Source organism: Scardinius erythrophthalmus, assembly GCF_964197995.2.
Source record: "Scardinius erythrophthalmus genome assembly, chromosome: 14".
In the NCBI taxonomy this organism is placed as follows: domain Eukaryota; kingdom Metazoa; phylum Chordata; class Actinopteri; order Cypriniformes; family Leuciscidae; genus Scardinius; species Scardinius erythrophthalmus.
In genome coordinates this window covers 12,281,232-12,296,219 of record NC_138234.1, presented here as the reverse complement: position 1 = coordinate 12,296,219, position 14,988 = coordinate 12,281,232, and the positions used below count along the sequence as shown (strand labels likewise).

The following is a 14,988-nucleotide window of genomic DNA, read 5'->3' as shown; positions in this document are numbered from 1 at the left end:
TAAACACACACAGGTATCTGATGCACATGTAACTCAGTTAGAACAGGTATCTCTCGTGAAACCCCTGTAAACACACACAGGTGTCTGATGAACATGTAACTCAGTTAGGACAGGTATCTCTCGTGAAACCCCTGTAAACACACACAGGTGTCTGATGCACATGTAACTCAGTTAGGACAGGTATCTGGCATTAAAAAACCCTGTAAACACACACAGGTATCTGATGCACATGTAACTCAGTTAGGACAGGTATCTCTCGTGAAACCCCTGTAAACACACACAGGTGTCTGATGCACATGTAACTCAGTTAGAACAGGTATCTCTCGTGAAACCCCTGTAAACACACACAGGTGTCTGATGCACATGTAACTCAGTTAGGACATCGAAACCCCTGTAAACACACACAGGTGTCTGATGCACATGTAACTCAGTTAGGACAGGTATCTCACGTGAAACCCCTGTAAACACACACAGGTGTCTGATGCACATGTAACTCAGTTAGAACAGGTATCTCTCGTGAAAACCCTGTAAACACACACAGGTATCTGATGCACATGTAACTCAGTTAGAACAGGTATCTCTCGTGAAAACCCTGTAAACACACACAGGTATCTGATGCACATGTAACTCAGTTAGAACAGGTATCTCTCGTGAAACCCCTGTAAACACACACAGGTATCTGATGCACATGTAACTCAGTTAGAACAGGTATCTCTCGTGAAACCCCTGTAAACACACACAGGTATCTGATGCACATGTAACTCAGTTAGAACAGGTATCTCTCGTGAAAACCCTGTAAACACACACAGGTATCTGATGCACATGTAACTCAGTTAGAACAGGTATCTCTCGTGAAAACCCTGTAAACACACACAGGTGTCTGATGCACATGTAACTCAGTTAGAACAGGTATCTCTCGTGAAACCCCTGTAAACACACACAGGTGTCTGATGCACATGTAACTCAGTTAGAACAGGTATCTCTCGTGAAACCCCTGTAAACACACACAGGTGTCTGATGCACATGTAACTCAGTTAGAACAGGTATCTCTCGTGAAACCCCTGTAAACACACACAGGTGTCTGATGCACATGTAACTCAGTTAGAACAGGTATCTCTCGTGAAACCCCTGTAAACACACACAGGTATCTGATGCACATGTAACTCAGTTAGAACAGGTATCTCTCGTGAAACCCCTGTAAACACACACAGGTGTCTGATGCACATGTAACTCAGTTAGAACAGGTATCTCTCGTGAAACCCCTGTAAACACACACAGGTGTCTGATGCACATGTAACTCAGTTAGAACAGGTATCTCTCGTGAAACCCCTGTAAACACACACAGGTGTCTGATGCACATGTAACTCAGTTAGAACAGGTATCTCTCGTGAAACCCCTGTAAACACACACAGGTGTCTGATGCACATGTAACTCAGTTAGAACAGGTATCTCTCGTGAAACCCCTGTAAACACACACAGGTGTCTGATGCACATGTAACTCAGTTAGAACAGGTATCTCTCGTGAAACCCCTGTAAACACACACAGGTATCTGATGCACATGTAACTCAGTTAGAACAGGTATCTCTCGTGAAACCCCTGTAAACACACACAGGTGTCTGATGCACATGTAACTCAGTTAGAACAGGTATCTCTCGTGAAACCCCTGTAAACACACACAGGTGTCTGATGCACATGTAACTCAGTTAGAACAGGTATCTCTCGTGAAAACCCTGTAAACACACACAGGTATCTGATGCACATGTAACTCAGTTAGAACAGGTATCTCTCGTGAAACCCCTGTAAACACACACAGGTGTCGGATGCACATGTAACTCAGTTAGAACAGGTATCTCTCGTGAAAACCCTGTAAACACACACAGGTATCTGATGCACATGTAACTCAGTTAGAACAGGTATCTCTCGTGAAACCCCTGTAAACACACACAGGTGTCTGATGCACATGTAACTCAGTTAGAACAGGTATCTCTCGTGAAACCCCTGTAAACACACACAGGTATCTGATGCACATGTAACTCAGTTAGAACAGGTATCTCTCGTGAAACCCCTGTAAACACACACAGGTGTCTGATGCACATGTAACTCAGTTAGAACAGGTATCTCTCGTGAAACCCCTGTAAACACACACAGGTGTCTGATGCACATGTAACTCAGTTAGAACAGGTATCTCTCGTGAAACCCCTGTAAACACACACAGGTATCTGATGCACATGTAACTCAGTTAGAACAGGTATCTCTCGTGAAACCCCTGTAAACACACACAGGTGTCTGATGCACATGTAACTCAGTTAGAACAGGTATCTCTCGTGAAACCCCTGTAAACACACACAGGTGTCTGATGCACATGTAACTCAGTTAGAACAGGTATCTCTCGTGAAACCCCTGTAAACACACACAGGTATCTGATGCACATGTAACTCAGTTAGAACAGGTATCTCTCGTGAAACCCCTGTAAACACACACAGGTATCTGATGCACATGTAACTCAGTTAGAACAGGTATCTCTCGTGAAACCCCTGTAAACACACACAGGTGTCTGATGAACATGTAACTCAGTTAGGACAGGTATCTCTCGTGAAACCCCTGTAAACACACACAGGTGTCTGATGCACATGTAACTCAGTTAGGACAGGTATCTGGCATTAAAAAACCCTGTAAACACACACAGGTATCTGATGCACATGTAACTCAGTTAGAACAGGTATCTCTCGTGAAACCCCTGTAAACACACACAGGTGTCTGATGCACATGTAACTCAGTTAGAACAGGTATCTCTCGTGAAACCCCTGTAAACACACACAGGTATCTGATGCACATGTAACTCAGTTAGAACAGGTATCTCTCGTGAAACCCCTGTAAACACACACAGGTGTCTGATGCACATGTAACTCAGTTAGAACAGGTATCTCTCGTGAAACCCCTGTAAACACACACAGGTGTCTGATGCACATGTAACTCAGTTAGAACAGGTATCTCTTGTGAAAACCCTGTAAACACACACAGGTATCTGATGCACATGTAACTCAGTTAGAACAGGTATCTCTCGTGAAAACCCTGTAAACACACACAGGTGTCTGATGAACATGTAACTCATGTTAGGACATCGAAACCCCTGTAAACACACTAGGTGTCTAATGAACATGTAACTCAGTTAGGACATCGCATGAAACCCCTGTAAACACACACAGGTATCTGATGCACATGTAATATTACATTTTAATAAATGACAGTACATTTCACTAATTACCTGTCTTTGTATTATAGGTTTATAAGAATCATGCAATTATCAGTGAAAACAAGTGCAGCACGTTTATATTGTATTACATTAATCTGGGGTGACAAATATTTCTGGTCAGTAGAGAAAGGTTAAGTTCATCCACTCTACCTTTACTAGCCTATACACAACACAGTTTATTTTATTTTCGTTTCTTATTTTTCATTTTATATTTTTGTTAAAAAATGTGTCCGTGTATCTGGTGTATGCCAATATTTCAGATTGTTTTAATGGTGCGATTGTGTAATATATTAGCGTGTGACTTTGAAATAATTTACTTTGACATGACAACGCCGTTGGAGTGCGCATGACCGGTACCCATGCAAATTCGGAATTAGGAGAACGCCTACTCTACAACGTCACAGTTTTTATGCTGTACTGAAACCATAGAAAGAAACCCTGACTGAAACTCCTGGAAGGAGAAGGGAAAGGAAAGAATGGGGGTGGGGGGTAACTTAGGGCTTCGCGGTAAACATACAGAATGCAGATTTAGACTGTAAAGTGATTTATTTTTCTTTTATTTTTGTGTGAAAATGGCGGATCGATTAAATGTGTTATTGGTGTTATTGTTTTTATTCGACCATGGTAAGACATTTATGTTACAATCTCTCTCTGTCTGTTACGATTTAAAACGAAAGTGCCTATAGTTACATCCCACGTGTTTTCAAACTAGTACTAAAAATAAAAACAATGTTTTGTGATTAAAAGCACGATTATCTTTGGGGTTTTTTCTGGCTTATATGATGTTAATCAAGTTTAAGTTCATGAGACTCATTTAGTCTGTTGAGTGAATGTATAAATCAATGATGTTACATTATGAATCCAGACGAATTTCTCTACTCAACCTTTATGATCATCATTAGATAAACATTTTCTCAGCACTTACCTGTTGTTTATTTTTGTTTGGCGCATAAATAACTTAATTTCTTTTTCAGTTCTTTTCTATGCTGATATTGTCGGAGTGATAGCAAAGGAGGGAGATTCAGTCACTCTACACACTTATGTTGAAACAAAGCAACAAGAAGATATTAAGTGGTATTTTAATGACATTCGAATAGCTGAAATCAGTGGAGATCTCAGTGATATCTGTACAGATGTTCAGTGTGAAGATGGTCCTGAGAGATTCAGAGACAGACTGATGCTGGATCATCAAACTGGATCTCTGACCATCATGAACACCAGAATCACAGACTCTGGACTTTATGAACTGAAGCTCATCAGCATCAGCAGCATCAGTGAAAAGATCTTCAATGTTACTGTTTATGGTGAGTCAATTTATGATTAGCAGGCTAAATAGGCTTAAATCGCATCACAAATCAACATTCAGAGGTGTTCTTCTCTCTTGTATTTTAATGCCGTTAATACGGTTTAAAACTTTGTTTGAAAACTAGTTTATCTCTTTCAAAACATTTACTGTTAAAGGATTTAATGTAAAATAATATTTAAAATGTGTGTGCAGAGCAAATAGGCTAAATGTTTCTTTTCAAAGAGCATGAGAAATTGTACTCACATCCACAGTGCTTTACCATTGATGTTTAGTTTTTAATCATCTGTTGGTTTGTGTTTCAGGTGTTCCTGCTACAGAAACCGATCAAAAGTCAGTTAAGGAGGGAGAATCTGTTACTTTAAATCCTGGAGTAGTAAGAAACCCAAATGATGTGATGATGTGGTATTTTAATGACATTCTCATCGCTGAAATTACTAGAGATCAGAGTAAGTTCTGTGAAGATGAACAGTGTAATAGATTCAAAGACAGAGTTGAGGTGAATTATCAGACTGGATCTCTGACCATCAAAAACACCAGAACCACACACTCTGGACTCTATAAACTGAAGATCAGAAGCGGCCTTCGTCACATCAGCGGCGCTGTCAGTGTGAAGCGCTTCGGTGTTACTGTTAGTGAGTATAACTTAGTTCCCATTAGCAATTTTAAAATAGAGTTATTTTTTAAATCTATCTAGTAAATCCTTTAATTGTGGTAAATAAGAAAAGATTACATGAAAAATGCATAGAATTAGTTTTTCTGTGAACATGTTGTTTCCTTTTGAGCACACAGTGTTGTGATGCTGTTTTAGCTGCTGTTATTATATTAAAAGAAGCTGCCTTTTAATGGTTAAATCAATGTCATACAATTGATGACCAAAGTACAAAGGTGTAAATATCAGACAGAGATATTTTTAATGTTGGTCATTATCAGTGACTCTCTAGTAATAATGTCTGTCTGTCTTTAGCTGTTCCAGATTCAGGTTTATCATCAGGAGCTGTAGCAGGAATAGTTGTTGTTCTGCTTGTTGTTGCTGCTGCTGTAACTGCTGGTGTGATTTACTATCGCAAGCGTCAAGCAGGACGAAATGGTGAGTGTTACATATAGCTGATTTACCAAGATGGAAATTGTGTGTAAATAATAATTGCAAGATGCAAAATTTTTATTCTGATTAACAAAGTGATCTGTGTTTTTTATTATGATTAAACAGATGGCGAATCACCTCCCAATACTCAGGTAAGATCACACTATAGCCTCTTTCAGACTGTCAGTTCAAGTCCGATCAGATTGTGAAGTGTGAACGGCAAATCCGTTTTGAGCTTCATTCAAATGTGGTTTGAAATCCTATTCCAAACGCAGTTCTGGAAATCCGTTTCAGTCTGACCGCTCTGATAAAATTTCACGTGGTTTATCCCACTTTCTCACACCACATAAAATATGCTGAAAGTCGCTGCAGAAACAAGGTCGTGTTACTGAAAAGTGCCTGTCGAACAGAATGTAAGGGGCTATTTACACCTGGCCACTTCATGTGTTTTCTCAGATCGGATAGCTATCTGATTTATCAAAACGATTCCATTTACACCTGGTCACATAAATGTGTTTTTGCGAAACGGATTTAAATCCGATCTTCAGTTCCCGCGCAATATGCAGATTTAATGGAGTGCACGTCACGAAAGCAAAGGATATGAGCTGCATTTTTTTGATCATCAGCTAAAATTTCTAAATCAAAGACCGCAATAAGAGAGAGCAGCAACAGCCCTGGTAAGATCATTTCGTTTCTTTAATTTTAATGATGATGATTGTGTGTTAAGCGTCTGCGACTTACTTTCACTTTGATTTGTGACAGTTTGCACGTTGGCTTGATGAATAGATGCTCAGCTTCTCATCTGCGGTGACGCGCGTGTTCCAGTAGCATCGTCATATCTGGCTATAACATTACATATAGCCTATAACACGCTCTCACACGTTTATTTTTTAGCATTTTTGGGAGGAGTACAATTTACATATGTGGTTTCAACAACCAGATGCATTTACACTTGTCCAGTTTCGTCTGGAATGCGGCCCAGACCTCCTCCTGAAGTGGTTTGAGCGATCGGATTCAAATCCGTCTCGAATGCGTTTCGGAGGGCATTTACACCTGGTCTTTTCACGATCAGATAGCTATCCGATCTGAGAAAACGCATGAAGTGGACAGGTGTAAACAGCCCCTAATTGAACTTTGAGACTGGAAATGAATTAAGACAATATCTGTATTGAAAGCCCCTTTATGTTGCTGTTGTTGTTTTTGGCGTATGCCTAACAATGCAACGTGATTTCTGCAGAAAGCAATGCAGATACTCTGGAAAACGAAACAGTGCCACGGGACTCAAAAATCGGATCTGAATAGTGTTAAAATGTGGACAGTCAATAAGGCCATGTTTACAACTGGTATTAAGACCTAACCCTAACCCTGCCAAATACAGGTGTAAACGGGGTCTAAAAGGTTTCTAGCTTCCACTTTGACCACTACCAGAGGCAGTCGAAAATACAATCGACCGGACTGCTTTAGTAGTGTAAACGCTCATGTGGTCGGATGTCGAACAGCCACAAAAGACCAACTACTCTCCGCAGACTGACCTAATGCGTAAACAGGACAGAAGTGGTTGAAAGTGGACAAAAGATGGATTAAAACACCAGTTGTAAACAGGAACGTGTCTCCCTCGTCTACTTATGATCCGATCGGACAAAGCGCATCTTAATACCAGGTGTAAACAGGGCCTAATTGTAAATCAGATTCCAATCGGATACACAAATACCCTACAAGCAGCTCCATTTACATAGATCCTAAAAATCCGTTTCAACAGGACTAGCAGCACAGTCGGAATAAAAAAAGTCACGTGTAGCCACATCTATCAGAATGACTTTGCCAAATCTGATTTAAATTTCATTTGGATTGTAAGGGGTGGTTTTTAAAAAAACAGATTCAGATCTGTGAGTTTGCAACATGTTTGTTTTATGTGGTTTGATTGAAAAGTCATTGTATAGAAACACCAGTAATGACTGACCAGTTCAAGACAGTGCTGCTCTCATGCTGTTTTATTTTATAATAAAGAACAGTGGCATAAATATCATATATTTATTTTCCATTGGCTGTTACGACCCTGGCATATGGTCAGGGTGTAACGTAAATATAGGCAATCAACAGCAGATCATCACATGTGAGGCAGTGCCAGTATAATAAATCATAAATTAACTCTCAAATAATCTTAATAATATAAAAATGTCTTATTAATGCTCACTAATACAATAGTTCAAGCATATTGGATGTGCAGAGCTATTTAGGAAAGATAAATGTTGCTATGTTAAATCTCACTGTTTCAGACAATTGCGTGGAAACATTTTATATTATTGTAGTACAGAAGATGAAACTGTGATTCAGTTTATCAGACTGAAGATTCATTTAGAGAGCTATCTTGTCATTAGAGGTGTTGTAGGGTTGTTTCTGATGTGTGAAATCCAAAAGACACACTTTCAGTCCAGTGCTGCGTTTATCAACTTTATTTATCACAATGCTTGTAGATGTCATATTAAACTCACAGTTCTGATGAACAAACACAGTAAATAATTTGAAAAAGTTTGCTTCCACCCTCACATGTCCTGACACGCTCAAAAATGTGCTTCCTATTACTCACCCGCACTCCAACAGTGGAATTACAACAAACATGCAATGGCTCTTACACAATGTGTTTAATATGTAGGAGAATAAAACTATTATATATTCTGCAAACACTGAAAGAAATGCAAAATTAATTGTCTCTCTGTGTGTGTGTGTGTTCCTTTAATCAGAATGATGCTGAAGAGGAGACTACTGCCCATGAGATGCGTGAGATTAGGACGTACTGTTAAACACTACTGATGGGACGTCCTCTAATCAGCCTGAGGCTGACAGTGAGACACCAATATAACCATTTATTACACTGGTACTTTCATTGAGAAGGAATGTGAAGAGGCAATGGAAAATGAGAGAGAAGCATCAGCTGAAACTCACATTTTTTTGAGCAGTGTATTTGCATATCTGTAAATCTAAATATGTCTCACAACCTGCTTACTGGAAACCCCCACAAATGTTCACAAATATGATTTTTTCTTCAAAACCGATGTGAGTCAAACAGCAGGTATTCAGGGATTGAGTTGAGTCTGCACTACTGCTACTGTAGGTGGTGTTACTGGTATCGTTGCTGTTACTGGAAAAAAGCTGATATTGTTATGTTACAAATGCAGGTGTTTTACTTTTTTAACCAGCAAGGTGCCTTTGGTCAGACTGGTTGGCTGTCTATGAACAGAATGTTTTTGTATTTTATTATTTTTATAGATCCACAATCTACAGCGCACCACACAAGTATTAACTATCTTACTGATTTCTTTTATAGTCAGTGAAACTGACTGTTAAAAGATTATTTAATATGCTCCATGTCTTTACCTGGATGCATAAATGATACGGCTGTTGTTGAATGAATAAAGTACTTAATGTGATAGATGTTACAGCACGATTTCCACACAAACATTTGCAACATTCGCCAAACAACATTTCACGAGTTCACACTTAATAAGTCGGATAGATTAAATTGGTAAACGTATTTGGCGTGCTGTCCGGGGAGAGAGCTTTGATCTTGGTATTTGGCACGAACACAGAGTATTTCGGTAGATATTGATTGGGTAGATATGTTGATTACTGATTGTAGACAGCAGGTGGCAATAGAGTAGCTTATTTTGACATGTTCCTCCCGAACTACGGTAATAAAACATTATTTAGTCAAACGTGTTTGTTAACAAAACCTTTGTAGCATTTAAGTTTTGATCAGTTTATTTCGCTGACGGGTTCTTTCATTTATGACGTTATGTGAGGAGGTGTGATGTGTTATGCACAGAGACATTTTTTTTATTATCGTTATGCTGAGTTTATTGATTTTGTCACATATTAGTATTATTGGTCTTAAACGTTTTTCAACACAATGGGTGAAATTGTATTATTTTAAACTTTGTATTGTTTACATGTCTATTTGGTGCTTTTAAAGGGCACCTATTATGCAAAATTCACTTTTACATGGTGTTTGAACATAAATGTGTGTTGGCAGTCTGTGTACACAACCACCCTATAATGATAAAAAAACACTCAGTGCTTTTTTTATAATCCCCATAAATCATAAGCATTGTCTCAGAACAAGCTGTTCTCAGATTCGGGGAAATGTGACGTCACTTTGCACAGGCCCCTCCCACGACTGTTGATTGACACTGCAGATTGAGCATAGACCCGCCCTGAGTGAGCTGGACACAGAGTCCGCCAGTGTTTCGACGCTTGAGCAGCTGTAGACAAGAATGTCTCCTAAGCGATTGAGGTGTTTTGTTGTTGGATGTAAGAATGAACATATCAGTCTTCATTTACTCTCGTTGTTACTCGAGGATGGATCTGTACTGTTTGTGATCCAGCTTACAGTCTCCAGAGCGACAGGACTAACGTTACTGATCACGGCAGAAATGAAAGTGAGAGCACGCTCTTTATGACAGCTCTTCGAGTCATTTTACAGATATAAGGTTTACCAGTTTATTTAGCACCCACTGAAAAGGTGTGTATTTGTTTACTGTTAGTTGTAACGAGTGTTTTGTGTACTTCGCTGTGTATGTTGTTGATAATGAAAGGGAGAGAGAGAGAGTTTATAAGTCTTTAATGCGCACTTCTTTTACTGTGTTTATTCAGTGTTTATTCTCTGGAGTAAAACCAACGCTCATCTTTTGTGATGTACAATAAACTTCACTGAACTTGTCAGTATATTTTGGTCATCATTTGAACACGGTTTGCTACAGCAGGCTTGTATTAATAGTGGATAAAAGCAGATGACAAATAAGTTATAACCATAATTAAACTACACTATACCTGTTCTATCTCCATACAGTATTCTCTGGCTCTGTGGGCATTATTGTCCGACTCCGAGTCGAAATGAACACTGCAACTGAGAGTTTATGTTCTGATATTATCAGATGAGATTGTCCTCTGAGCGTGAGCTCGTGAGGCTCCGCCCCTTGGGCCGGCAGCAGCAGGTCATTTGCATTTAAAGGGATACACACTAAAACGGTGTGTTTTTCTGAGCTCCAAAAATTGACAATTTAAACATGCTGTAAAAAAATTATCTGTTGGGTATTTTGAGCTAAAACTTCACATACATACTCTGGGGACATCAGAGACTTATTTTACATATTGTGTTAAGAGTCATAATAGGTGCCCTTTAATGCATGACAAACCATGTGAGAATTCATCAGTCAACATTGTTGAGGATTTTCTCCTTAAAACTTTAGTAAACCAAAGACAGTCTAAAAATGTGTTTTAAACTGCCTTATTTTCCCCTTCTCTGTGTGTGATGAGTTTTAAAAAAAGTCCCTTTTATTAAAACTGGAAACAGCTGGCTGTGTAAGATTATTTTGATGGACGTAGTGCTTGGGGCTCAACAAGGTTTATTACAGTATTGTTATGCTTTAGTATAGTCAAAACCTTACATACGTTTTAAGTATCTAAAAGTTCTACTGAAGTGGGTCATTTTGAGAAAATGGACTTTAAAAATGTAATCTAATTAAAATCTACAGACGCAAATGAAGTGCAATAGAATAAACAGTATTTTGAATGTTTTCTTTACACTTTGTCTGAAACCAAAACCAAAAATCTCAAAATATGACTATATTACTCTGAAATTTCAATTCAAAAGTAGGGGAGAACTGTGGCGAAAGTAACGCGGGACGAAAGTAACAAAGCGATTTTCTCAGAGACCTGACTATATTAGCATTTCAAGCTATGACAGCATGTTTAGTCCGCAACCCTTGACGGAGCTGCCAAATATCACGTGAATTCGTCATCGTTTCCCGCGGTTAGGTCCGGTAAGCAGTTTTCGAGTTCGATAAGTAAATTACTGAAGCGGTACTTTTTTTCTAATTACAAGTTGTGTTTTTCGTTTCATGTCACACAGTAATGATCAATCTACAGGTTATTAAGTGCTGTAACACATCCTGAAGTTTGCCTTGTCAGAGTTTTTCAGTATAAAAGTAAATCGGTTTTAAATGTCAGGAGTTCCTGTCGGGACAAAAGTAACACTTGTAGTGAAAACAAGTGTTTCTTTTGTCGCGCTGCTAATGTGGTGACTTTCTCTGTGTTGCAGCATTTATTAAAACATGTTTATGTCATATTATACCAACAGAATATGGCAAGAGTGAGTCAGTAAGACAGATAGAGGTCTGATTCAGCCAGATGTTTATGAGAGGGCATTCACATTTAAATCAGCTGATTTCTGTGTCACCATTTTTATTCACTCAATCTGTTTCCATTTACCTTAGTCACATTTAGGTTTTAGCCATACCTTATAGCTTTTCCACCTCCACCTATGAATTTTGTAGGGTTTCCATCCTGATGTTTTAATGCAGATTTTAAATTTATGCATAAAAACTTGATGGAAACATGACTATTGTTACATTATGTTGAGAATTTATATTATGCTAATTTAATTTAATTTTCATATTGTTCATGTTGAAAACACATTTTATAAAATAGATTGACATTGCCAATAAAAAAAATAGTCTAAACAATTCAAGTTTGTACTGTTGGGTTATTTGAAACATTGATGAAACTGAAATTTAAAATGAAAATGTAAATTAACAATTTTTTTGCAAATATAAAGGCCAAAATATGTTTGCAGTTACATGTTAACAAGGTCATATACTCAGGTATATTATAATAAAAAAAAACAAAAAAAAAACAAGAGTAACACAAAAAAATCTAGCTTGTATATTGTTGTGTTACTTTTGACCCACCTGTGTGTTACTTTCGTGCCAACTGACGGGGTCGAAAGTAACATGAGCAGTCTTAAGTTTAAAGTGAAATTATACTGAAGTCCTTCTACATTTTTACAAAATACCACCTGGTATTGATAGACCACACTTGTGAGTGACTGACCACAGCAAAATAGACTATATCTATGTCTAAAACATCATCTTTTCAAATTATGTTTTTCTGAAAAATGGTACTTTCGCCCCTGCTCTCCCCTACTTAATCCTTAATTTTAAGCAAATTTTCATTGTAAGGAAAACAGTAAGACAACAGTAGATTCATAACAGGAAAACAACAAGAATCTGAAACTATCAGACAAATGTTACTGAATGAATGATATAATATACAAATTATTAGGCTACAATAGATTTTTGACATTTCTGAATATCAAGATCAGAGTGAGTATCCATGCCTGCAGGCTTTATCTGCCCATGCACAGATTAAAACAATTTACCTTTAACTGTATACCATAGACTGGAAAAAAATATGGACGCAGTATCCGTGACGTCACCCGTAGGTTTCTGAAGACCGTTTTTGAAGCCTAAAGTGGGCGGAGCCGGCCGTCGCCATCTTGGCCTCGCGTCACTCCCGGATAACAGAAAATGGGCAAAGAGGCGGGGCGTGAGTGGAGCTGAGGAGCCTGGCTATCTGAAATCACGCCCACCTAGCTCGACGTGATCGAGTTAGCTCTATGGTTAGCTCAGGCTGGGGAGATAATGCTATAACGTTATGCTACTTACAGTACCAAGTCTGCGACTGCACAGGGCCTCGCGCTAAAGTGACAGTTGATGATGTAAAGCCAATTAAAAGTTCCTATTTTTGCCCTTCGAAATATTATAATAGTTAATAGACATGGCTACAAGTGAGACTGTGTATCGTGATTCTGTACTATTCTGCTAGTTGAAAATGTATTATGCAGTAACTTAATATTACTCTGAGAGAGTGTGTGTGACAGTGATTTGTGCATACATGTCAGTCACTCTTTTTTTATAGTATGACCCGTCAGCGCGGCATCGCTCGTCAAGTTCGTAGAGAGCTTATTCAGTACATTTTAAATTCTGATTTTGGCCGCCTCTCAAATCATATTTAAATCATAGATATATTGCCTATGAAGATTAAGTAAAAGCGCTAGAAAATCCACGCTCATTCAAGGATGTGCATTTATTGCATGGACGGAGAAAGCGCCGACACCTGCTGCAGGATTTCATCTGACGGTACATAAGCATATTATAATCTATCTGTTCCGTGAGAGCAGAAGGAACGAGCCTTTATTGACGTTTTTAAATCTAAAAAACTCCAAAAAGCAACGAAATTGTCAGACATCCATTAGTGCATGTTCACAGAGGAAAACAAATAAAATACAGCGTTGGTTGTTCTCTCGAACGATACTCGACGACAGCGACGTAATCCTAAACCGTGGGCGAAGTAATGGGTGTATTAAATTGTATAAAATAATCCAGAAAAAAAGCACAAACACTGCAGAGAAAGCAAGTTCAGCAGCTAAAATTTGCTGAGGTGAAGTGACGGCTAACAACAGACAAACGGCTAGCATTGACATCAGCGGCAATCCACCTGTCACTCAAGTGGCCACGCCACACCCTTAATTATGCAGAACTTTAAATATTAATCAACTAAACGGATGAGTTGAGGAAAAATACACCCCCCTCACCCCCCATAGACCAAAGCAACATACAGACACCAGGCTGTAAACATGTTTTTTTCTGCTGTAAAGTTGGTCATTTTAACATGGTGGAGATACAGATTTGACTCACTTCTGCAGCCAGCCTCAAGTGGCTAGTCAATGAATTGCAGTTTAACTCACTTCCGTGTTGGTTTCAAGAGAGAGACGGGGAGGTTGCCGCTTGCTGTATACGAGTGCTTTATAGATATGTTTTGTCTTTGATTTTAAGTAAGATATGCACCTTCTATCTACTCTAAGATATCAGCGCTTGTGTATGAACAAGGCCAAATGTAGCAGCGGCAGTAATGTAATTCGACTACGCCACCCCGAGGTCTAACCCGGGGAGCTGTAGTAACCACCAAGGCTTCTATAGAATTAGGCAATCAGGTTCGGGCACTGAACAAACAGAGAAATGGTTCCATACAAAAAAATAAATTTTTCTTGAGCAAATTCACAGCAAATTCACGGCAAAAATAGTAAACACTCTGAAAGCTGACGTCAGCATATTCCTAAAACACTACACTCTGGGTAAGAGTCAATACCACATCACAATATATCTAAATTTACAGCAATCCAATGGAGATCGAACAATTCATCATCATCAATAAAACACAATAATAAATAGCACACAAGGATGATGAACGGTCTTTACTCGTTTACACACAGTAGCTGATCATATATTTTGATATGACAGTTATAAATGAAGTAGCATACATGTTTTCTCTAAAGGGTTAATTTCAGCATATAGTTGCTTTTTCTTTAGAGGATTTTGTTTAATATGATGAATAACTGCCATGAATGTGTCATTTTGACTTGTTTCCACCTACTTATGTGTACCTGTTCAACTTTCTACCGATTCAACCTTAAGTAAATATGAAAGGTCAGTGGTCATTGATTCGAGGAG

The 14,988-nt window shown here is 38.6% G+C and overlaps 1 protein-coding gene across 1 annotated transcript; it reads left to right on the top strand.

The window, feature by feature from the left end:
- Positions 1-3,646: 3,646 nt before the first annotated feature.
- On the top strand, positions 3,647-10,992 carry LOC308701436 (uncharacterized protein). Its single transcript, XM_081383731.1, has 6 exons — positions 3,647-3,878; positions 4,229-4,558; positions 4,863-5,192; positions 5,525-5,647; positions 5,768-5,793; positions 8,383-10,992. Exons 1-6 carry the CDS (start codon positions 3,827-3,829, stop codon positions 8,440-8,442), a joined length of 921 nt encoding a protein of 306 aa, XP_081239857.1. The 5' UTR covers positions 3,647-3,826; the 3' UTR covers positions 8,443-10,992.
- Positions 10,993-14,988: the final 3,996 nt, after the last annotated feature.